This window comes from Trachurus trachurus (genome assembly GCF_905171665.1).
Source record: "Trachurus trachurus genome assembly, chromosome: 23".
Classification (NCBI taxonomy): Eukaryota; Metazoa; Chordata; class Actinopteri; order Carangiformes; family Carangidae; genus Trachurus; species Trachurus trachurus.
In genome coordinates, this window is record NC_139912.1 from 7,302,536 (window position 1) to 7,328,882 (window position 26,347).

At 43.3% G+C, this 26,347-nt stretch overlaps 1 protein-coding gene across 1 annotated transcript in view; it reads right to left on the bottom strand.

The window, feature by feature from the left end:
• Positions 1 to 2,314: 2,314 nt before the first annotated feature.
• magi2a (membrane associated guanylate kinase, WW and PDZ domain containing 2a) overlaps positions 2,315 to 26,347 on the bottom strand; it is a gene marked incomplete at both ends in the record, with an annotated part of 256,339 nt that continues 232,306 nt past the window's right edge. Inside the window, 7 exon segments of the mRNA XM_083999183.1 lie at positions 2,315 to 3,225; positions 7,311 to 7,449; positions 13,273 to 13,425; positions 14,339 to 14,564; positions 16,053 to 16,293; positions 17,942 to 18,127; positions 19,557 to 19,823. Of these exon segments, the coding sequence (XP_083855309.1) occupies positions 2,315 to 3,225; positions 7,311 to 7,449; positions 13,273 to 13,425; positions 14,339 to 14,564; positions 16,053 to 16,293; positions 17,942 to 18,127; positions 19,557 to 19,823 (2,123 nt within the window).

Consider the following 26,347-nt stretch of genomic DNA (forward strand, 5'->3'; position numbering starts at 1 on the left):
AGCTCATTTCCAGCTGTAGTCCCATAAATAAAGGCGTTTTTCCATCTTTTTCTACACTTCAAATGACTTTAAAAGATTGTTTTTCATTTCATTTTGTGGATGATTAGCTAGCTACAGCGGATAACGTCTGCTAGCTAGCAACAATTATCATTTTAGCCAATATTGTCAGTCGCAGCCTTCAATGTAAAGGTTGTTTTCCCACCTTTGTCTAAACTGTAGTTTAAAAACTTGTTGAGAAATGAGCTGTAAATGTGCAAATATGGAAAGTTAACAGTAAGAGAAGGTGACAGGATGTAGCAAATGGTCAATTGTTTTCCCTGTTTTTTTTTTGCTTTTTTCTGTTTGTATAAAAATGTACACAGCCATCAATGTGAGACAAAGTCTGGAGCAGATATGTCAGCTGAAAAAAGAAAAAGAAAAACTGAAAACGCACAGGGAGCTTTGGCGTGGACATGTACGATTTCTCAACAACACACAGTGTAGACAGAGTCACCTTAGAACAAATGAAGCTCAGCAGCTGTGACAAGTGCAACTTCCTCTCAGCCGCTCGGGGAAAATAATAGAAAAAGTTTCATTTTTTAAAATCAAATCGAGGCTGTTGATTCATTCATTCATTCAGGTCACAGACTGTTAGGCGAGCGAGCTCTTGACAAGTGAGACTGATTCTTTGACGACTCAATATCAGATTGGACTAATTCAGTTTGGTTTGGGTTCAAGGCTCTGCCCCTGCGCCGACATTCGATCGTTAACACCGAGCCATTCTTCATGGAAATTACTGGTGTCAGACCTCATTAAGAGAAAACCACTAACGAAAAAAGGTATCGTGACCCAAAAATGAACAGCCTTGCACAAATAATAAGGACCTTTTCAATTCCTCTGGGGTAATGGGCTAATTTTTCACACATAAAACTTTGTGAAATAAATTATGTATTTCACCTCATCACACACAAACCTTGTAGCTGAAAAAATACAGTTTATTATTTATATCTGTAAAGTTGGTGGTGGTGTATAATAGCAGCCTGTGTCGGACCCTCTGAAGTGTTTTGGAGTTGAAGCTTTGACTTGAAAAGCCAACCTCTCTGTCAGTCTAAGGCACTCTGCCCCTCGGTTGGTCGCTGTCACGTGAGCTCCTCCTCCCGCCGCCACCGTCGTGGATTGCTTTGTTCGTTAAGCACGCTAAAAATAGAAAAATGGATTGACACACGACACCTGCTGAACTCGGGATGATTCAAAGAGCTGGAGTGAAGAAAGAGGAGAAGAAGAAGAGGAGGGAGGAAGTCGGTGTGGATGTGAGTTCTGGTCCACGTCGTCTTCGCTCGTCGTCTAATCACGGACTAGAAATTTCCCATCGGCTCAGCTATAAGGTTCTTTCTGTATCGCTTTAAAGATGATCTTATTTACAAAAATGATCCCACATATTCATATTCATATTCATTATAATATATCTATGTCTATAATCATCTGATTAGGTTATTCAAGACAGATTCAGGCCCACACAGTCTCTGTTAAGGCAAAGTTTCTGTTGATAAGTTTCATCTCCTCATCGCTGTCACGCTGTGTCCCATTCGCTCTCGTCAAAAACAGGCAAACCTTCTTTTTTAACATTCCTCTTCATAAAATAGACTCCGATGTGTAGATATATATATATTTATATATATATATATATAAAAAACAACCAACCAAACAACAACAAAAAAGAAGTCCAATGACAACTGACAAGTTTCTTCCCGTCATGTCGTTTATATTTTGCATGTTTATCCCCCGGTTCTTGCTCAGGGAGAACTCAAAATAGAGTTCCTCAGAGTTGAGAGCGATCCACCCGCCACGCTGCTGCTCACACATTCTGCTTGCTCTTCCTTCCTTCCTTCCTTCCATTTTTTTTTTTTTTTTTACATTTTTTTTTTTATTATTTTGTCAAAAAAGTGGATGATTTACCAGTTCCTTAAGGTGGTGGGTGTAAAATATTTCTCAAAATAATTTAGAGTTGTTCAGTTTCATAAATAAAATTCTAAAAACACGTGGTCCAGATCACCCTGCCCCCCCCTTCGCCCCCTCCTCTCCTCTCCTCTTGTCCCCACCTCCTTTTTTTCCTGTTTTTTGCCTCTGGTCCGTGGGAGAAGGTGGACTGAACTGAGGGGGAGATAAAGGAGCACAGGAAGGTGTTGTGAGGACGGTGGTTTTCATTTCATCCAGATGTGGTGTTTTTTTCTTTTTTTCTTTCAAAAAAGTTCAGATGAGTGTGGCCACTGTTTTTTTTTTTTATTATATGTGTGTGTTTTTTTTCCCTCTCTCTCTGCTGGAGTGGTTGTGGTTGTTATCTGCTCAGCGTGGACGTGCCCGTGCCCGTGCCCGTGCCCGTGCGCAGCGTGCTGGGCAGTTTGTCCGACCCGGGGATCTTCCAGGGCCCAGGAGAGACCGTGGCCTTCCTCCCTGCTGCTGCTGCTGCTGCTGCTGCACTGCTGCTGGTAGTAGTGGTGGTGGTGGTGGTGGTCTTGCTGGGCCGGCTCTCTCCCAGGCTGCGGTCCAGTTCCCTGGGCCTGCTGGGCTTGCTCTGCTCCGGCGGCTCCACAACATGCTGCTGCTGCTGCTGCTGCTGCTGCCGCTGCCCGCCGCCGTTGTAGCGCTCCACGTCCTCCCTGCTGCTGTTCCCGTTGTGTGTGTGTGGGAGCTTGTGGGAGCTGCTGGGAGAGTGGGCCGACTCCCTGTTGCTGCTGTCACCGCCAGTGTTTCTCTCCTTGGACCTCCCTCTGCTGCTCCTGGAGGGTTTGGGCTCCGCACTCTGCCCCTCTTTGCCCCCTCCTCCTTCCCCCTCAGCAGCAGCGGTAGTGGATGTGGTGGTGGTGGTGGCGGTGGTGGCGGGCTGCACCCTGTGCCCCTTGTGGGTGGACCGGCCACCCTCCTTCTTCTTCGCTCTGCCGCTCCCGCTGCCGGTCGTCGTGGTCGCTCTCCTCCCCTGGCTGATGAGCGGCTCCGGGTTCAGGTTCAGGTTCAGCAGCTGCAGCTCGGCCTTCTGGGGGCTCTTCGAACGCTCCGTCCTACCGTCTCTCGCTGTCGCCGGGTCTCGGGGGACGTCCAGAGGCAGCAGGTGAGGCGGCGGCGGCGGTGGGTCGGGGGCCGGGGCCAGATGAGATGAAGGCGATGACATGGAAAGGCTGTCGATGGGAGGGGCTACTTCCGACAGGCTTGGGGAGGCTGAAGGGCGAGCATCCCATGGGGCGGCATTGTCTGCAACAAACACACACACTGTCAGTAATAGGAAAAACACACAAACACACACACACACAGACATATACACACAGTACACTCTGCTTAAAGAGATAGTTCAAGATTTTTGGCAAATTCTCCTATCACCATAATCCCTATAGTCACAGCAGTAGGTTCATTAACCTTTAATTATCAGTGCATGTTGTTTTGAGATCAGCGGGGCAGAGACGTGAGCTGCTCAGTGAACACAATGGAGATGAACGGTACAGGTCCCCTGTCCCTCATCAAACTCATCAAATACACAATCCAACAACTCCAAAACGCTCTGGTGGACAAGTTGTGACCTGCACATTCACCACGCTATGAAATAATCATGTATAATTATGTAACATTACGACACACGAAGCAACTATTAGGAACTACTTGCACTTTTGAAATCACTCCGCCCAGCAGCAGCCGTGTCTGGAATGTACTGTAGTTCCGGCTGCATTTGCCTCGAAAACTACTCTGTCTTGTAATGTTACATAATGTTACATGATTATTTGTGGTGAATGTGCAGGTCACAACTTCTCCATGAGAGCATTTTGGAGTTGTTGGATTGTGTATTTGATGAGTTTGATGAGGGACAGGGGACTACTGTATATGTACCGTTACCTGAGCAGCTCATGTCTCTGCTCCGCTGATCTCAAAACAACATGCACCGACAATTAAAGGTAATTAACCAACTCCCTATGACTGTTGGGATTATGCAAATTTTGCCAAAATGTTGAACCATCCCTTTAAAAGCTTGCTGCACGCATGCCACTGCATAAACAAACACAAACACTAAATCAAAACGGGAATAATCATCACCACAGCAATCATTCCTACTCTACAAGCTGAAAAGCATTAAAGTAAATATCCAGGCAGCAGCGCAGCAGCAGCAGCAACAACAACCTACTTCTGAGCGTGTCACAGGGCGACTCTACTTTTAGACAACATCAATCTGCCTCCCATAGCTCTCTTTAAAGCCTCGGCCAATCTAAAACCTTGGCGGAAAATCGAAAACAGGTTTAATGAAATGGATGATGTGCCCAATAAGGTGGTGCTGTAGCGAGAATGAAAACCTCAGGGGCCAAGTGCCTCCCCCTCTCTCTTAAAGCCTTCGAAGACGCCCGTATCCAGCGTGGTGAGTCTGCGGCGCGCTCCTCCACTCTCACGGACTGTTAGCTCCGGTTTCTGCACTGATGAGCCTCGGCCATCACTCATTTTCAGTGGGCTGGGTGCTGGTGGTGCTGGTGTTGGGGAGGGAGGGAGTCTAGCTACTGTAGCACCAAGAGGCCCAATTATAAGGAGACTCTCATTGCGGCGAGGACTCGGAGTATATTAGCTGCAGGACTGAGAGGCAGCCGGTCATCTCTGAGTACACTGCAGTCTGCCTCCACAGTGAGGGATATTAGGGCCTTATGTGAGTGTGTGTGTGTGCATATGTAGTGTTTTGTGCCTCTCATAAGCTCAGTTAAAGCTCTAGTCTTCTTTTTTTTTTTTTTGCTGAGTCATCTTAAGCACGTTCTGTATGAGAGCAGCAGCAGAAAACAGTGAAGTGTGTCCTCAACAAGCTGATGGAAAGTGACTTTACACCTCTTAAACCTGCAGGAGCTGAGTTTTTTTTCTTTCTTTTTTTTAAACCACAGTGGTGCAGAAGCAGGAACCAGCTGTATGTTGTAATTACCTGATTCACCTGTGAGCAAACAGTCTCTTATTTACTTTACTTTTCATGAAACATCAGTATTCATCTGGAGTCGCGTCCGCGTCCACCTGACGAATGTTAGACCCAAAGATTCACTTTGCTTTTTAGCTCTGGTTTGTGCTCCACTGACTCCTGGGGGAAACATCCGCCTCTTTAGCTGCTAAATGCTCCATTATGTTCATTAGCTGGGCGCTAACGTCTTCTGTCTGCTGTTAGATACAAACAACAGTGGGGTTTTTTAGAGCGGAGAGAGGGAACGAATCAGTGAAGTCGTGTCCGGAAAAACGAAAAAACAACGAGCCGGAACAAGCCGAGCCGAGGAGAACGGCAGTCTTTTGTTTCCTGGAAGAGTACTGCTCTTAAATACAAAGTAAAACACAAATCCAACCTGTTTTTTCTTTTTTTTTCTGATGCTTTCTGTTTTTGAATCCCTATTTCTATTATTTGAGGATTCACAAAATCAGGTGTATTTAGTTGTCCCAGGTATGAATCAGCCTTTGTCTATAAAAACACATATTTGTAACATCTGTGGAGTTTGGTAAAGTTCAAAAAATGAACTGAAAAATGTCAATTTTTATGTGTAAACAGCCCCAAAAGAATTTAGAAATATATATAGCATCTGACCAAAGATTAAAGTTGCATTATGGGAACTGTAGTTGAGGTGCTACTTTACATAAAGTTAGTGTTTGTGCATCTGCTGCATAAATTCAGTCTCTGAGGAAACAACACTAACAGCTACTGGAGATCTGATCTTTAAATGAAGAGAGCAGCTGACGCAGACTAAAACTTGCTTGTGCATACATGTGATTAATTATGGGATGTCGTCCTTTAGTTAACTTTGATGTAAGTGTTGAAGAAGCTCTATTCTCAGGACGTGTAACTGGTTACGTTGATGCCCCTGAAGCTGCAGATCTGACACAAACACAAACACACAACAACATGCACATGCTCACAGGTGAGTGTTTTCATGCTGACGTTGTTCTTCAGTTGAAAAATAAAAAGAACCTGAGATAGAAATAACGTGCTCCTTTGAACATTAGTATGCTAATGTTTTAAATAGCCTAATTAATCACATCGGGGATGATTTGCATAACCTTCCACTATGCAAATGAAGCGCCTGTAAACGACGAGCGAGCGGTGAGACGCTGTGTGGAGTTGAGCCCACACAGAAACACAACATGTGGCCTGAGATGCTGCTTCAGGGGGGAAACTCAGAAACAACAGTAAACATCTCTAATGACGGAGCTTTGTGTCTCCGTTACGGCCGCGCTAACGCTCCCTGTGTGCAGATTTCAAGGCTGCACAGTCACCTCAAGGCGAGTGTCGCAAAAAGTGCTCCACACGGAGAGATTAAACCCACCCCCACCCCCCCACCCGCCCCCGACTGGAGGAAGGAAAAGGTGCCGACATGTGGAAAACGACATCACCCTCTGTTTCCTGTGTTTAAGGGCTGCAGGGAGACGACTGATGAGCGTCCCTTGGGGCCTCGAGCGCCGCGTTGTCCCCCTTTAAATGGACGTAGGAGGAGGAGGAGGAAGGTGGAAAAGTGAGTGACGTGCACAAGTTTTATTACCTGCTGTGTCGCACAAATAAATACAGTCTTCCGGGCTGAAATCGAGATTTCACCGGGTAAATAATCGGCCTCCGTGTTTTATGTTCGTCTCCTCTGGCTGACCCAGGGTGAGCGCTCGTTTCGCTGTATTTGTGAGCCTGCAGGTGGCTGTTGGCCACTGATTTATCTCTGCCAGGACCAGAGTTATGTTCACTAATTTTTACAGCCTCCTGCCGCCTGGAGTGACTTTGACTCATTATTCCCCCCCGAAAAAGGCCAAAAAAAAGAAAAAAGAAAAAAGAAAAATCCTTCCCTTCAAGGTTGTTTCGGTATCAAAGGTCGTGGTTGCAACAAAAACAACAACACCACAAAAAACCACAGCACAAGAAAAGCCAGGGGGGTCGAGCGAAGAGAGAAACATTCGTATGGTCACAAACCGTGTCTTTAGGGTGGCCCATTAGGAAGAAATAGGGGGAGCCATGCTTGTCACTTTTCATGCACATGGAGAGACTGGAAGATACCATTCCTATAGAAGGGGAAGTAACAACCTAGACCAATCAATTAGTGATAGATCACTGAAATGGACAGAAAATAAACGAGAGTTAGTCAAGATAGAAGAAGAAGACACATCATTAGTTGTTTTGTTTTTACTGCACAGTGAAATACAGATTATAAAGACATGAATATAGATACATGCTAGAATAATGTTATCAAGAGCTGAGGTGGTAATTATGAGGTCAGACAGTGAAAGAGATTTAAATCTCAAGAGTTAAAAGGTGAGAAATGATGATGGTGTAGATGGAGGAGGGTGCAGCCGGTTCTTACCGTACTCTGGGACCTGCCCCGTGCCCCTCTTCAGCAGCAGACGGACACGCCGACCGCCGGACTTGATCAGCTCGATGGCCCTGGCGTGCGTCATGTCCCGGGTGCTCTCGCCGTTGATCTCAATGATCTGGTCCCCGACCTGGAAGTCAGGAAGAGCGTGACGGGGGGATGAAAGAAGCTGTGAACGGACTTTACACACTGTTAATCACACTTTTAACCATGAATCACCATAATATCTGATGTAATTTCATAATAATTCTTAATATTTTTGTTGATAATTGCATTATTAAGATGTTATTCTAATATGTAATCCATAAACACAGACATATTGTCAACTATAATGTGTTTAATGATTGATTTTCTTACTTAGGCATTCAGCATTTATAAATAAAGTTTTGTGCAAACCAGTTATTACATTATTACATATTAATAAAGTGTATGTAAATGATTAAAACACTATTTAGATTAACATTGATGCTGCAGTTAACAATGATTTAGACATGAACTGTTGTTTTATTATTATATCATAGTAGAAGAACTTATTAATTCAGAGTTATAACATTTATAACTGTGTTTATAGAAGAAGAATGCTTCATAAATGGCGAATTAAGAATTTAATAGTGTTAACTATAGTGTGTATTATATGTTCATTTTGATTTCATTCTCAGGTCTGTTGTTGTTTGTGTATTTAAATCTCTTTCAAAATCAAACTCCTTTGTTCCTGTGGAGGAAAACACTTCAGATAACTCAGGTCTTCGTTTTTTACTCCTGCCTAAACTTCCTGCAGCTCTGCTCAGTCACTGGTGATGAACACTGTGTGAGTTCAGAGCTGAAGCTGCGTTTTATAGATTTAAAATCACCAATAAAGCTCCTTTGACCAGCGACTGTGAAGCACGGAGCAAAAACCGCTGTTTCACAACCGAAGTGAAACAAGGAAACCGATGAATATGTTAAACTCGCTCTTGTGTTTGAATAATGAAGCTTCAAACTGCGGACAGGGTGTGAAACAGACTGAGACTGACGGGTAGAAACACTGGATTAACGCCATTATCTCCACATTAGGTGGCATCTTGTTGCTCCAAATCTCCTAGTGAGGTTCAAGGGAGTCAAGCAAATTAACGAAGGCATTGTGTGTGTGTTAGTGTGTGTGTGTGTGTGAAACAGAAACTTAACAAGCTCCTTTTATCGTGAGGCGACAGTAATTTATAAAGATCAATACGGATCTATAATTCATCTGCGTTCCCATGAGCCTCTGAGAGCATTAATAGGCATTACCAGTCATGAACTGGTGTCACTTATAATTAACTTTTGCGGTAATTTAGACGTGTCCTTTGAAGGGAAATATGGTCGACCTGAGGAACACTGAAGAAATAATAATAAAAACCAACCCTTAAAGGGATAGTTCAACATTTTGGCAAACTGGCCCATTGCCATAATCCCTTTAGTCATAGCAGTAGGTTCGTTACCTTTAATTGTCGGTGCAAGCTATTTTTAGAACAGCGGAGCAGAGCCGCGAGCTGTTCAGAGCTACGTTACAGAGGCTAATGGGATTTCTTGGTTTCCCTCATCAAATACACAATCCAACAACTCCAAAACGCTCTGTTGGACAAGTTGTGACCTGCACATTCACCACGCTATGAGATAATAACGGAACGTTACAAGAAGAAGTTGTTTTCGAGGTAAATTCATGCAAAACCGCTGATGCGCGTTGCCTTCAGGGACAGTTTTTCAGCAAGCAGTCTCTGCATTTGCCTCGAAAACAACTCTGTCTCATAACGTTGCGTTATTATTACTGTAAACTGCTGATATAAACATAAACTACACTACCTTTTCTACAGGTGCATCTCAATAAATTACAGTATCATGGAGAAGTCTTTTGTAATGTTCAAATATTTTTTTCTTTCTCATCTTTTTATCATTATTAATACATCCGTTCATTTGTATACAATATTAACAGTGGAAGCACAATATGAACTCGAACCCCTTCCACCCTGTCAAGCCCTTATTTCTAAGACCATACATTCTTTTTTATACTGTATGAATACACAAAGGTAAATAATATATATAGTATATACACATATTAGATAGATAGATAGATAGAATATAGATAGATAGAAGTAATGGGTTATGTTTACACTGAAAGTGGAGATGAGGGAAGAGTTGAAAGCAGGGATAAATTAAGAGTAAAGAATTTTTCTGTAGTCAGTTGTCGAGGTGAGTGAGATTATATTCAAATATTCTTGAGATACTGAATTTTAGATCTTCATTAAATGTAAGTCATCATAATCATTACAATTAAAAGAAATTAAATAAATAAAGACATGAAATGTTTCATTCTGTGTGTAATGGATCTATATAATTTATTAGTTTCACTTTTTTTCAATGATATTCTAATTTATTGACATGCACCTGTACTGTTTATACTTTTTTGTGACTTTAAGCCTGTTGTGCGAGAGGACGGGTCAATCGGCGCCGTCCTCGCCGCCTCAGCGCTCCCACTTTGGGTGGAGACAGCTCCCCGCTTGACTAATGGGGAGGATTCATGGGGAACAGGACAAAACGTGCCGGCCAATTACGCTAACAAATGGAGAAGTCCTGTGGTAATGGCCGAGGTAATTTAAAAGTCAGGAGCGGACTCCAGAGGAGAGAGAGGGGGAGTCATTAGGTGTCATTACGGCGGGTCTGAAGAGAGGTGGGAGGCAGGACGGTTTGCTCATTAATCCTCACCTCCTCACCGGCGGAGGAGAGCCATCTCCGTTTTCATCTTTAATAAAAAAGAGCAGCGAGCTCAAGTTGAATGGACTGAGCGTCATCGTGTGCTGCTGGGGACCGGAGCTGCTGGAGCTGCTTCTATTGCCCCCGACGCTCACATACACTTCCCTTTTTATTGGAGGTTTTAAAGCTTGGAGTGCTAATACACTACGCTAAATGATGATCTGACTCACACAAATTTACTCAAAAAGTCTCTGAAACCTGAAAAGCATATGAATTTAAACTGTTATTGCTCCTTGTGTTTGATTCGTTTGTGGCAGCCGAGGTCAAAACAGCATTTTCTTTCTGTCTTTTTTTTTTAACCCTCTATTTGATAAAAGCACCTGTTGTTGTTGAAGAGGAGTGATTTGGCTCCGGCTCAAAATGTCAGAGTGACTGCAGGGGAGTCACAGTGGGCAAGTGAAGTGGGCTTTTTGGGTTTTCGGCACCTCGGTACATGTCAAAGCAGCGCTCAGATCCAAAGTGACAGGCATGTCGAATGCTTTTTAAGCAGTGTCTCACATTTACTTGAGTCAAACACAGATTGATTCCTGTGTGCAGCCGGCAGTATGGATCCAGGCTTGTTGGAGGAGAGATCAAAGCTTTTTTTCCCTGCACCTTGTTCTCTGGAAATTTATTCAAGAGCACAGAGTTGAGCTGATTTCAATATCCTCACCAGCGGTGTTACCGCCCGGCCGCTCGTCTGTGACAAATCGGACTCGCTGGTAAAGTAACTACGAACATTTACTCAGGAACAGTTGTGAGCTTCTTGTGTTTATTGAGAATTTTAATTTTACACTGCTTCATAGTTCGACATCCTCAACAACGTCTCTGTGGAAACTGTGGAGAGTTTTTACTCCACTAAATGTATTCCATAGATATTGTTGCTTTTAAATTGCAGATTTTACTTTTAAGATCCTCCCAAATTCATAAGGACACGTTGATGTAATAAGATTCATATTTTTTACTCTGAGCCGGAAAGCAATAACACACACAAAAAAGAAAGTATTAGTATAATAATTTGTTTTTTTCAACTCCATTAATCATCTCTCAACCTCTCGGTTTTATCTTTAGATCATTTTGACAGGGTTCAAAACAACATGACCACAGGACGACTCACTGCAAATGTAGAATAGATTAAAACCTAGACTCATCTCCTTGTGTTTATCTGCCTCTGGTTACATCACTGTTTATCCAGACTTATATAGAATATGTGTGAAAGTTTGTTGATGGTAATGGTGTGAATCACGACCTCGACCTTTGCCATCTTAGTCTAATCAGTTCATCCAGGTGGACATTTGTGCAACGTCTGAAGAGATCCTTGTTCGTAAGGTCAAAATGATGTCTGTGACTTTGACCTTTTGTGACAAATTTGAAGAAGTTTAGCCAAGGTGGTATTAAGATATTGTGTCCATGAGAAAGAGGCAGACATTTATTTTCTCTTTTAAAAGATGAAGATGTTTCATAAGGTTTAAAGCAGAAGTAAGCGATCCGGTCGTTTTGGCTAACTTCCTGTCAGCAGATGGAGTTAGCAGTCCCCGCCCTCGTCCCTACGTCACCACATTCACACGCATCCCTTGGCTGCACACACGGAGAGGACCGCCCCTTTATGCCGTTCTCTCTCCTCATTGGATAAAGGTTGTAGGATACAAGGAAAGTTTTCTCCTCGGCTTACAGCAGAGCAGAGTGACTGACAGACCCGTGTTTCAGACCAAACACTCTATATAAGTGATTGATGTCGGAAGATATAACTATTTAAGACTTATATTAACACAAATATTCCGCTTACTTCTGCTTTAAGGTTTTTCTAAAAAACATGGCGATAATATCACACATGATGAAAAATACCTGCATTATCATTATTAATTGTTACTTAAGACTTAAATCTGTATGACAGCAGCCACTGGAGCCAATGGAAACACTGAAAACAGTAACATGACTCCAGATGTAACGGGCAAAGAGTGTGGAAGTGAACTGATCATAAACACAAAGTGAAGTGGGAATGAGCCGGAAATCAGTAAAAACAAGTCAAAATCTTTCCAACTTATGATGTTAGTGGCTCGATTGACGTCAGTGACAAATGGAGGCTCGTCAGAAAGGACAGATTCTCTATCTTAAGGAGGAAAAAAATGAAAATCTTCAGCCCAAACAGTTGTGAACTTTTCCCACTGTCCTTGAATTGGTGTATTTTTACAGTACATTACTTGGCTCTTATATACTTCAGTAAGAGGTCTGAGTGCTTCCTCCGACACTGCTCAGACGTCATGGCCGCCTGCATGCAGACTTTAAGTAGAGCTCAAGAGGGAATCCCTCCCCCTCCTCCTCCTCCTCCTCCTCTGCTTCTTCCACCTACATCTGGGCCCACCGGACTCCCATCGACTGCGCCGCCGAGGTGGGAAAGTAATATCTCCCCCGGGGGGCATTTTGCACACATTATCTTTGACAGGTTCATTACAGATAAGGAATGTAGAGCAGACTTGCTATCAGCCCCACGACGTAAAGACTGCAGAAGGGAGTGGGGGGGGCGACATATGAGTAAGAGAAAAAGAGGAAAAACCAAGTGGGAGATGGAGAGCGACGTGTTGGCTGCAGGATTAAATCAGCACTGACAAATAGAGAAAAGCTGCTGTGGAAGTAGCATTTTGTGTTGCTTGCAGCGGATCACATGGATCGAGCACATGAGGGGGATTTGCACTGCGGCAGCGGCGGCGGCGGTGGCGGCGGCAGAGCTGCAGAAGAGGAGCCATGTGCTCTGTTTGAATTTCTTGAGTATTTTTAGTTCGTCTTTGTAAATTCAGAAATTGTGTGTCTGCTTTCTCCGAATGGTACAGTAGCAACCGTAGCTGCAGGGGAGGAATCGTGCAGCTGTGCAAACATTAAAAGTGCAATTTAAGTCGGCCCGCTTAAATGTTTTATCTATCTTTATCTTTATCTGAATATTATCTGTTACTAAATCCAGAGGAGAAATGAGTTTTAGTAACAAACTTCTGAAAAAACGACCAAAGGACAAAATCGTCTCTGAGTTTTTTTTTTGGCAGATTATTTCTTTAACCAGCTCTGAAAAGTTGCTGTTGTCGCTGTGATAAGATCAGACAATTACAGAGAACGTCTGCCATGTAATCCAGAAAGATAGAAAACAGCTTAACCTTTTAAAAAACAGAGGGTGGAGGTGGGTGGCTTTCTTAAAAGGAAATTGCATCACCAAACCTACCCTCATCCTCCCGTTGCGGATCGCCGGTCCGTCCTCTGCCAGCCGTAGGACGAACAGGTCCATCTTGTACTCCCGTCCTCCGCGGATGCTGAAGCCGAAGCCCTTCACGCTCTTCTCCAGCTCCACCGTGAAGAAGTCGAAGTCCTGCGAAAGCTGAGACAAGCAAAAGATCAGATACGATTAGATTCAGTGAGATCTGAGCAGGAAACGGACCATTACCGCGGAGAACGGTCTCAGGACTCAGCAAGTAAAAAAACATAAATGAATAAGAATGGAGCGAGTGCAAAGTAAACAGAAAGCAACCAAGAGTTTTATGAAATACATCACAGTTAAACCAGGGAGCGGTTGAAGGGGAAAACACTTCCTTTATCTAGAAATATGTGTCTGTATCAGCTGAACACTTTGTCTGCTCACTTTAACAAACACATACAACACCAAAGGGAAAACAGCCAGAGAGGTGCTAATGCTTCACTTAGACAGACGGCTTCGACTTCAAGTGGAAATATGTGGATTAAATCTAAGGAACAGCTCAATTATAAAATATATTGTATTATTCTTTATATACTAGACCTGTAAATTGCTTAAAAAACATTTAATTGAGTGTCTTGAGTGTTAATTATATGTATTTCATTTGTTCAAAAAACATCTCAAAGGGATATAAAGTGTTTAATAATGGACAACCGTGCTTGCTTTATTAAATATAACTTTATTATACAGTCACCATAAAACAACGACCAACATTACCCAGAAACCCTCAAAGGCCTCTTTCTTTGTCATTAAAAAGAAACAGGCTCAAATAACAACATGACAGCGCCATTAGAGCGCTAACTGTTTAGCTCGTGGCTACAAGATATTGATTGAAACTACGGGTCGGGACAAAGGCCAAAATAAGAGAATGTGCATTAATGTCACGTCAAGAGGAATTTGCGTTAATGTGTTATTATCGCATTAACGTTGACAGCCCTGATATGTTCGTATATGTCTCTCTATGTGTAGAAATTCAATATATGTGCATATATTATATTTCTGTGTGGGTGGTCCCCGTGTCGGTGGGAGACGTCCTTACTTGAACTGGCGGCATCCTGTAGTCTGGGATGGCGAACTGCCTGGCGTCGGTGGCGAGCTGCCTGTAGTCGAGCAGCGGCGGGTGTCTGTAGTCCAGCGTGGGCGGCTGCCGGTAGTCTGCCACGGGCGGGTGTCTGTAGTCCACCGGCGGCTGTCGGTAGTCCGTGAACGGCGGCTGTCGGATGTCCGGTTTCACGTCCTGTCTCGCCTTCACCTCTGACCTGTAACTAACGGACCATCAGAACGGAGGGAAAAAACCGCCGTGAGGATTTCCATCACCGTCTCCAGCGTTATGTCTCGGTCAAAGGGATAGTCCAACATTTTGGCAAATTGGCCTATTGCCATAATCCCTATAGTCATAACAGTAGGTTCGTTACCTTTAATTGTTGGTGCAAGCTATTTTTAGAACGGCGGAGCAGAGCCGCGAGCTGCTCAGAGCTACGCTACGGAGGCTAATGGGATTTCTTGGTTTCCCTCATCAAACTCATCAAATACACAATCCAACAACTCCAAAATGCTCTGGTGGACAAGTTGTGACCTGCACATTCACCACGCTATGAGATAATAACGGAACGTTACGAGACAGAGGTGTTTTGGAGCTAAATTCCTGCAAAACTGCTGATGCGCATTGCCTTCAGGGGCAGTTTTTCGTCAAGCAGTCTCTGCATTTACCTCGAAAACAACTCCGTCTCGTAACGTTCTGTTATTATCTCTTAGCGTGGTGAATGTGCGGGTCACAACTTGTCCACCAGAGCGTTTTGGAGTTATTGGATTGTGTATTTGATAAGTTTGATGAGGGAAACCAAGAAATCCCATTAGCCTCCGTAGCGTAGCTCTGAGCAGCTCGTGGCTCTGCTCCGCCGTTCTAAAAATAGCTTGCACCGACAATTAAAGGTAACGAACCAACTGCTATGACTATAGGGATTATGGCAATGTGCCAATTTGCCAAAATGTTGTACTATCCCTTTAATGGAGCAGAAACTAATGCTCTGGGGTCACCCGGTGTTGATGGAGATGTCTTGTTTTGGTTACGCGCTGATGACCATTAAACCAGCCTAAATGAGGGAAATTAAACAGTTTTTCCTTGCGCATCGCATGAAATGTTTATAATAAAAACAAGTTGTCCCAGAGGCTGCTGATGCTGAGTACAAAGAAACTTGTATACTGTGCAAAGCAGCAGAGGGAAAATGCAATGACACTGTGGATTTTGGACCCCTGTAGATATTGGTAAAATATTCAACAGATCTCTATAAAGAAGCAATTTATGTAAATAATTTAGCGCTCCATAAGAGTTAAGTGATGTTATACAACAAACTGGGGAGAGAGCGCGAGCGAGCGCAGGATGAGGAGACAAGACAGTGTGAGCGAAAAAGACAATGTTAGTGGTGAAAAAATAGAGAGAGAGAGAGGAAGAGGAGGAGGAGGAAGAGATGAAGGAGTGACAGAGAGTCAGAGAGGATAAGGATAGAGGGATGAAAGCGCCTGCCTCCTCGTACCTGCGCTCTCAGAGGAGCAGTGTTTTGCCCCAGAGACAGATCGAGGGCCAACCTATAAAAATGCTTCACTGCATCAGCAAATCATGACAGCTTTCAAAACCTGACACTAAAAAAACAACATGGGTTTCATAACACGCCGCCGCCGCCGCCACTCTGACAACCTCAGCTCCTTGTGAACTCCACTCCTCCTCCTCCCAGTCCTCCTTCCTCGTGTCTTACCTGCTCTCGTGGGTGTAGGTCTGAGGCGGCGGGGCGGGCAGCTGGGTCACGGGGCTCTGGTGGGGGATGGGGTTGGGGTTGGGTTGGTTGGCGGCGGCGGCGGGGTTTGGTTCTGTCGCCAGCGGCGGCGGCTGCAGGTTGGGCTGCGGCGCTGACGAGCTGGGCTGGGTCTTGGGGCTGTGCTGCTGGGCCATGGGGCTCTGCTTCTCCGAGCTGGGGGCTGACGGGGGGTTACTGATCTCTGTGATCCAGGAAAAAGAAAACATGAGAAAAATAAATCAAGAACAGAACAGAAAAATGTGTTTTTTAACTCTTGGACAAACCTCTCACTCTGAGTTACCATTTAATTTGGGTTTACAACCAATGCTGTACTGTATCAGACACTGTGGTTGGCTGTAATAACACTCATTGGAGCCAATAGGAATGTTGAATTGATTGAAATGACTCTAGATGTCACATGTGGATGAGAATTAATCACAAACACTCAATAGAGAAGCAGGGATACACCAGAAAACGATAAAACTACTTAAAAAATGTCATTACTTTTAACTTTGGTGGATCGATTGAAGTCAGTGACTCACATTAACGAGCATGGGCTCGTTAGAAAAAGCAGATTCTCTAGTTTAAGGAGAAAAAAACAACAAATCTACCGCTCAAACAGTCTTGGTGTAATGACGCTCTAAAGACAACAACATATTCTTTCATTTTCTGTATCAGAAGCTAGCAGCTAAGACCATGTGCTGTTTGATGTTAAGGCTGGTAACATACAACAGGTTTTTTTTTGAGGTTGATAAGAGTCAAACAAAAACAATGAGCTGAAAGACGCTAAAACGGTTCAAGCATGAAGCTCATAGAAACTGCAGAGTCTCTGTGGGTTTGACTCCATTAGCAACTTCTCTCATGTTACACATTTGATGATTTGATCCATTGTTAAAAAAAAAATAATTAACTTATTCCTTCGCAGTTATCAACAATTTTAATCTAAAAAGATCAACACCGTGGTCAAAAATCAAAGTAGATCTTAAAGAGTTTCTTGTAGACGAGTAAACAAGTTTGTTTTTCGGTCTAACTAATGTTTTAAATCCAAATCCACAAAAAACATTTGCAAAGATGATTTAAATGAATAAATGTTGCAGTGTTTACATCATCACACATCACCACCAAATGTTGATAAGAAGGGAGAGGAGAGCTCAAACTTATAGCACACAATATAACTAAATTACTCCACAGTGCTTCTAGTGATAAAATCTCCATGTGTTTCCTTCAGTTCAGCTCTTAACACAGAGGTTATTACACGTGCATGAATGGAAAAGCATACAACAGGTGAAGAGGCAAACCAGTCATCAGTATAATTTAATCATTGACTTTTTTGTTCAGCGTTAAATCCACATTGTGGGTCATTCCTCAGTCTGACAAAGTCTAATAAAGTCAGTGTTGCTTGCTTTTGGTCATTTCCAGCCTATTACCTGCCGGAGGTGAGCGGTCAAGAGTCTCTTTGGACTTGGAATCACGTTCACTAAAGAAAAATGACCGTGATAGTGGGATACAATAAGAATAACAGCACAGTGTGTGTGTGCGTGTGTGTGTGTGTGGGGGGGTTATTGTAACCACAGGAGACAAGCCGGTGCGTTCAGGCGCAGCCGTGCAACAGTGTGTTGCCGAGTGTCGGAGATGAGATGAGATGAAAACAACTCTGAATGTGACAGTGACAGTTAATTTAAAAAGAATCACATTTTCGCAAAACTCATATTACAACTTTCATTTGCAGTCATAAATCATCAACTGGCTGCGGCGTCGCACATTCAACATGCTGGAGTGTAATAATCTCCATGCGTATATGTGTGTATGTGTGTGTGTGTGTGTGTGTGTGTGTCCACGTGCTCGCTCACCTTCCTGCGGTATGATCCTCAGGGTGACGCTGAGGCCGGCGTCTTTGATCAGCTTAACGATGTCGGCGTGCGGCATGTTGACGATGGACTGGCTGTTCACCGCCAATATCCGGTCTCCCACCTTCAGCTTCCCGCAGCGGTCGGCGGGGCTGCCCTCGATGATGCGGCCAATTTTATGTGGCACGGCTGTTGGCGGATTTCAGACGCACGCACAACACACACACAACATACACACACACACACAGACAGACGCTGCAGGTGAAGACGAGCTCGGCAGCAGATTGCAGGATTACGCTGGTGTGTGCTCACACAGCACTCACTCACTGAATGACTGAATATGTCTCTGTTGCTCTCATTTTGCTATTCACCCCAGGCTTACGTAAGGCATCCAGGTTTTTTCTTTTTTTCATTTTTTTTTTCATATGTGTGTGGGCGATGCACTGATGCTGGCAGCAGCAAAGCAGAGATGTGTGTGACTGACGTATCGTGGGAGGGCATGTATAATTGAAGAGATAAAATGAGAGGTGCTTCGCTCTCTGTTGAGCCATGACCTCTTCGTATACTTAAGTTGCCGCTTGTGTCGACACTAGATTAAGATTAGTTGTCAGTTAACATGTCTGAGAGGTTTCACATGAGTTTAGCACTCGAGGCAGTTGTTGTGTAGAGAGGATGACGGATGATGCACGAACATCTACTTGACTCCATTAAAGGGGAATTGCAGTTTTTTTTTTACAATCTGGACCTTATTTCTAGCAAAAAATACGATCTTTTACTCACCCAGATAACTTTGGTGTCATTACGACAAAATTAGATCCAGCCGAGAGCCGCATATATCCATATAATGCGAGTCTACAGGGCAGCGGAATGCAGCCTCTAAATAACACATTATCTGCCGCGAAACTCGTTCATTTCACCAATATTTTGTTATGATACGCTAGTGCTATTCCCCTCTGAGTCCGGGGTTAGCTGTTATCAACATCCGGCGTCTGTAGGTTGACCTACTAACCTCTGACCTGGATGATGTCATCTCTGAGCGCCGCGCGGCTTGTTTACCTGAAAGTTGCTACCACTAATGCTACGGTTCGTTTCGGCGTGTTTCCGACGTGTCAGAACAAAATGAGCAGCTAGATGAAGTTCAGCTTCCACACGCTTCCTCTCTGCAACCTGGACTTACTAAAGCTCTGGCTAGTTGCGCTAAAAATGAACCTGAATGCCGAAGTGGAACCGTTATTATCAGAATGAGCCGTACAGCGCTATATCATCCAGGTCAGAGGTTAGTAGGCCAACCTACAGACCCCGGGTGTTGATAACATGCCACCACGGGCTCGGAGGGGAATAGCACTAGCGTATCATAACAAAATATTGGTGAAATGAATGAGTTTTGCGGCAGATAATGTGTTATTTAGAGGCTGCATTCCGCTGCCCTGTAGACTCTCATCATACGGATATACGTGGCCTTCGGCTGGATCTAATTTCGTTGGAACGACTTGTAATGACACCAAAGTTATCTGGGTGAGTAAAAGATCGGATTTTATGCTAGAAATAAGGTCCAGATTGTAAAAACCCTAATTCCCCTTTAAAGCTGAACTCCACTGAGAACAATCATTAGACTCACCGTTGGCGGCGGCCGCCTCGGGCCGGTTGAGCGAGCTGATGATGACGAAGCCGAAGCCTTCGCTCTCCTTCCGGTTGATGACGACGTCGCTGGGTTGGGCGTTGGCGACCGACGACGACGTCCCGTCCGAAGCGGCCGCGTTGCCCATGCAGGCGTTGGCCGCCTGCGTGGCGCCGGTGCTGTTGCCGTAGGTGAAGTCGCTGCGCGGGGAGCTGTGCTGCGTGGAGACGGAGCCGGGGCTGCGGCCGTTCTCCGGACACAACTCACCTGTAGAGGGTTAGAGGAAGTGTTCAGCTTCATTTGTGTAGCTACATTAGGGCAATTCAAACAGCTTTACAGGGCAATAACTTATAAAATGTAACAAAGGATATAATTAGATTTACAGTTAAAGAGTGAAGAGAAAAGATACAAAAGGTAACTAGATTGATTACAATGTAAAAATCACCATTAAAAATAGCAAGAGTGCAGCCAAAAGGTGCTAAGATTCAAGAAAATGATCTGAAATGAGATGTTTTTCATAAAACATGGGAACCCATCTTGTCATATTGGTTTGAATATTTCCACCATTCTTGCAAAAAGGTTTGTATCATAGCTCAGAAAAATGACACCCTACCATTTGATTGATATGTTTTTGTTTCTGTCTACCTTCATGCATGGCAGTGTATCCTTGGCTTATTCAACTTTATATTTATTTTATTTGTATACGATGTGACTCCTGAATCTCTCGCCTGTATAAATTTGAATGGGTATTTGAGCCAAATGTATGTTTGTCTGTTTTGTCATATGTCTTCTTGTTTCATCGCAAAGAAAATATATTTGAAATCAAATCCAGGTTTGTTCAACACCATCTTTGAGGTTATTCCAGGTTTGTGCTGCATGATAAATCAACACTGCTACACTGTGTTTTGTTCGAACCCTTGGGATGTGCAGGAGACCCAGAGGGTCCTAGAGGGCTCATAGGTCACGAGCAGATATATTTGGGCACTGAGCGAGAGTATGAAAGTTCATCAAGGGCGAGGACGAAGAAAAGTGGAAAAGTTGCTTTTGCACAGAACAGGAAGCAGAAAAGTATCGACAAAATGAATGAAAAGCATTGAATGTAAAAAAAGAGAAAAAAAAAAGGCTGCTGTGACGGATGTATGATTACACATTAGACACATTAGATTAGTTGGTATTCTAACAGTGTACGCCTCATATATTCACATTTTATGAGTAGTTTAATACTTCTCTTTATGAACTGGAAATGCCATCATACGCATATTATGAATTTAAGAGTGGAGCGGTTTCAGGTGATGCTCCCCCTCCCCCTCCTCCTCCTCCTCCTCCTCCTCCTCCTCCTCCTCCTCCTCCTCCTCCTCATTAAGCCGCCTATACCACGGTTGCTGTGGGGCGAGAGGAATCCTACAAAGAGTAGATAGTTGACATTTCTTCCATACTGTTGCGTAGAGCAGACCCGAGCTCCATAGTGTGCATGTGCACTAAAAGCACCGTCTTTATCGAGACACCTCCAGCGCGCTGAGCTGTCAAGAAAACCCACTCACTCCATGCAGCCTGGAAGGCGTCCAGTAGACTCTATTTATATTTCTCACTTGGATCCGTCTTGTTTGCAGCTCGACTGCCTCTGTAAATGAGGTCAGTTTAAATCAGACTCCATGCGGTGGAGTCGGAGGCGGTTGAGGAGCGTTGTAGAGAAGCAGGTGGAGGGTTTTCATCATGACCACAACATGTTTAGAGGCACCACGACTACAGAGCGGACACTAGGTGGGGCTGTTGAGGAGGAGCCACAGGTTTGTAAATGTGAATGTCTCTAAAACTGGCTGTGGTCCAGGTCGAAAAATGATCCAGCATCAGAAGATTTTAATGTTTCATGCTGATATAATTCACTAAGACCTGCGAGACCTTTGTGAAACCAGGAGGAGATTTACCTGCACAGAGACTAGGATTTAACCAAATCCTGTAAGACTGGTGAAGGCAGGGACCGAATAAAACATAGAATATTGGACTAAATACGATGCAGCTGCTTCTGAGGGCGACCTCGGCTGCTGATTTCGTTCATGGACAAAATGATTTGGTTCCTAGATGGAGAAACGGAGGGGGAGGAGGGATCTCTCCAGGGGCAAAAAGTGTCTGCACTGTTTGTTCACAGGAATTTTAATAATTTAAAATTTGATTAACTTCTGGGAACTCTTATCTCGCTTGTGACTATTTTGTCTTTGATCCCAACGACTGTGATGTTAGACTGATTTCAAACCTTTATATTAATAAATGTATGTTTTAAAGTAAATTAAAGTATATTTGACGTGTGCCCATACAGGACATGTAGCCTTTTACGAAAAAGAGTGTTTTTTTTTAAAAAAAAGAGTAAAATCCCAATTAGTAAAATAACTAGTGACTAGTTCATCTTGTTATATACAATGATCAAATGAAGCACAAGTATCTCTAAAAAGTATGTAAATGTTTTAGTAATTTTCCGGCTCATTTTGTTTTCAGAGATCAAACTCAGTAACAAATTCCTCTCTTGTGCAGATAAAAGCAATTCCCATCTCTCGCTGTGTTGCTGTTACACTAAGAATTAACCAGTGTGATGCATTATTGCTTTGGCAGACTCCAAAAATGATATTTCAAATGTACAAAAACAATTAATTTCTACATGCAAGAGCATTTTTTTCCTCCTACAACCCCTAAAAATCGGACGAGCCGGAGCTGAAGCTGAAGCTAAAAGAATCAAGGACGCGAACACAACACAACACAGCGGCGCTCCACACAAACAGCAAAACATCAGTCGCAACGTGGTAAAAACACATCATTAAAATGCAGCAAGGAGTCGAACCAGAGACGGAGAGAAAGCAGCTCCTAGCACCTCCAGCTTTTTATTTTTTATTTTTCTATTTTTTGTTTATATATACTATGTGTGTATGTGCATTCTGGCATAGTGAGTGATCAAACCTGGTGTTGCTGTTTTGATAGCTCACCGGGAAGCAGCGCTGTGGTTTTTCTGTAGCTTAAACAGTCGGGAATTGAAAACTGCTTTTTTCAGTTTAGTGAAATAAAAAGTTACAGCGAGATTTGTCGCTGCAGAAAGGGAACATAACCCACATGTAGCATGTCTTTACAACAACAACAAGTGCACAAATAGTTATTTTTTCATGAGGGGGAGAAAATATATATTCCCCAAAAAATAAAAAATAATAATATAAGGAGAGTGATTTGTATGAGCTGAGAACAAGAGGGCAGAGTCTGACACCTCACAAAGTGCCAGTGGGAGTCAGACAATTAGGATGGAAGTAAGGGCCACAGAGGAGGCCAGGCGTGAGTCAGACAGTAGCCTTTGGTGAGATGAAATTGACAGAGAGGGCGGAATAGAGTGGGAAGAAGTGGATTGGTGAGAAGAGAAGAGTGTGTGCATGTGTGTGTGTGTGTGTGCAGGGGAGAAGAGGGGGGAGGTAAAGGGGAGGGGGAAAAAATAATGAGAGCAGAGGAGCCTGGAGTTCACAGGAGGAGGTGCCGTGACTGTGACCATCTCTCTCGACTCCGAGGCGATGGAGGTGGAAGACGGACCGGAGAGGGAGAGCGACGGTGTGAGGGAGCTAATGTGTTGTTTTAGGAGAAGGATAATTACTCAGAGATTAGTTGCCTCGGTTTTCTGACTGATTAAATCCCGTTTCCTGGATCGTTACAGGACGCGAGAGCTGCAGCGGGCGGCGAACGGTGGAAACAGGAGGAAGGAGAGGAACCAGAGAACAGAGTCAACCTCATCATCCTGTACTTTAAAAGGCGTCATGTGCAGTGATACATCGTCTAATTAAAGAATCAGGGTTAAATGTTTATCTCAAGGTCAACAAATCAACTAAAATGACCAAAACCTACTTGTAGTGTGAAGCACAAAACCATTTGTTGCTCCTAAGGATGTAAACCACGGGGTCACACACCTGTCCATCAGCATCTATTAGTAGATCTTTAAAACTTTCTCAGTAGATCTGAAGAAAAATAGAAAAACTAGTCCACACCTGGGAACATGTGCTTTTTGCTACATGACAACAAAAGAGGTGGTAACACTTTATAATAAGTACACAATATTAAGCATTAGTTAAGCCTTAATATATACTGAATTCATCATTTATAACGCATTAATACCCATTAGTATGTCGTTTTTAATACAGTTAGTGCTTATCAATGAGTAAAACATTTTTAACTGTGTTTATAAACTACATACTAATGAGTATTAATGCGTTATAAATGATGAATTCAGTATTTAATGCTAAACTAATGCTTAATAGTGTCTACTTATTATAAAGTGTTACCAAAGAGGTTTGTAACTGCTATGAAATAACGTACAGTAAAAGAGGCGGAGCTTTATTTCTGACGTTCAAGCTGCAATTCCACATTCAACCACAAGTTACAGGGTGGCGCTGTTTGTGTTTTTACTCGTCGACTCTTCGAAATAAAATTTAAAAAAATGTCCTGGTGGTTTTTTACTGATATGAAGAAGAGGAAAGAAGAAGCAGGCATATAATTTTCACCCAGAACAAGCTTCAGTAAACGAGCAGAACAGTTAGCAATCAGTGGTACTAAATATGATTTAACTCACTGCAAATGTGAAGAATTTTTGTCTAATATGAACAAACTAGTTTCCTCATAAAAATGCTAAACAGCCACATGCTTGTTGGAATTTAATTAAACATTTAGTTAGAACTGAAAGTGTGATGTGTTGAGAAATTCTCCAAACAAGATGAAGCTGTGGCCTTTAAATTCAAGTGCATTATTGGTTACTTTAATTTGAAAAGTAGACTTAATCACTTTATATAATTTAAATAGAGTCAGCTTCAATAAAGAGGCTTCAAGCTGCAAAAACAGACTGGATTGTCTTTTTCTCTTAAGGTTACAGCAGGTTGGATGTTGACTTTCACTCAGGCCAAGTTCAGGGATCTTTACAAACCCACATTTAACAGTTTCCTTTTAAAAAGAGTAACTTGTGTAATTTCCCTAAAGAGCTGGATGCTGTGAATGTTACACATACACGAGTAAGAAGTGAACTCCACATTCAGCTGCAAATTAATCCACATTTGGTGCAGTAGTATTTACAGCAGCAGGACACCAGCAGTGCCCACGTTCATCATGATGAAGAGACGTGTCACACAGAGCAGCAGCAGCAGCAGCAGCAGCAGCAGCAGCAGCAGCAGCAGCAGCAGCAGCAGCAGCAGCAGCAGCAGCAGCAGTGTGGCTCACTCGTGTGTTTTTAACAGCGCAGCAGCTCAGAGAGTCACACATGAGACTTGTTAGCGCAATGAACTCACTGTTTGTTTTATGGGACAAAACGAATGCTAGAAAACTGCTGCTTCCAAAAACTAGTTTCCATCAATCTCTAAAATAGTAATAAGTTCATTGTTGAGTGGATTCCCCAGGCCAGATCATGCTTTGTAACCCTAAACTTGACCTTTGGCCCCCCTAATCACTTCCAACTCTTCTTTAAAGGGATAGTTCAACATTTTGGCAAATTCTCCTATCGCCATAATCCCTATAGTCACAGCAGTAGGTTCATCACCTTTAATTATTGGTGCATGTTGTTTTGAGATCAGCGGGGCAGAGACGTGAGCTGCTCAGCGAACACAATGGAGGTGAACGGTACAGGTCCCCTGTCCCCTCATCAAACTCATCAAATACACAATCCAACAACTCCACAACACTCTGGTGGACAAGTTGTGACCTGCACATTCACCACGGTATGAGATAATCATGTAACATTACGAGACGGAGTTGTTTTAGAGGCAAATGCAGCCGGAACTACATTCCAGACACAGCTCACGTCTCTGCCCCGCTGATCTCAAAACAACATGCACCGATAATTAAAGGTAATGAACCTACTGCTATGACTATAGGGATTATGGCAATAGACAAATTTTCCAAAATGTTGAACTATCCCTTTAAGTCCTGGTGAATGTTTGTGCCAAATATAAAGAAATATCATCATGGTGTTATCGATACATCATGAGACCGACCTATAGACAAGTAGAAAAAACAAACGATGTCCGCACAACTGCTATAATCGAGCTCCCAAGAATTTATTAAAAGGACAACGTTTCGACCACTTGGGTCTTCATCAGGTCATCCGACCTATAGACAACCTGAACATAACACGCCTGTGCACCAGTGGTAATCTCATGGTGTGTGAGTGGGGGGTCGTTAAAATGTACGACCAATAAAGTCATAACAGCTCTTTCCACTCTCTCTCTCTCTATCTCTCTCCCTCTCTCTCTCTCTCTATGAGTAACAGCTCTCTGATTTACACTCAGGATTTATCTGTCACAGGTTCATCCAGGTGTCCCAGCAGTCACAGCTCACACCGTGTCATCACCACCTGGACTGAACCTCTAATCACACACACACACACACATACATACTCACACAGCTGTCACGTCACCTTGCTCGCTCTCCTCCTCTCTCATAAAAAACACTTGTCTTTTTCCTGTTTTCCTGCAGAGACTTTAATCACTTAGAAAAAACCACTAAAAAGAAAAAGAAGAGGAACAGCCTAAAGAGACGATTGATATTCCTCCTCGTGCTTCTCAACTCTTAAGGAGCAGATTTTTGCCGGCTAAATCATAAAATAGTGAATAATTACAATCATATTCCAACTTTCATATTTTGTGAAAATCATTCTCCTTGTGCTTAAAAATAGATTTCTAATCATAGTTGCCCACAGTCTGAACGATCGGCTGAATGATTGAGGATTTCATTTGATTTGATGACGATGATGACGAACAAAAACGCAGCCACCGGTCTCCTCCCTCCCT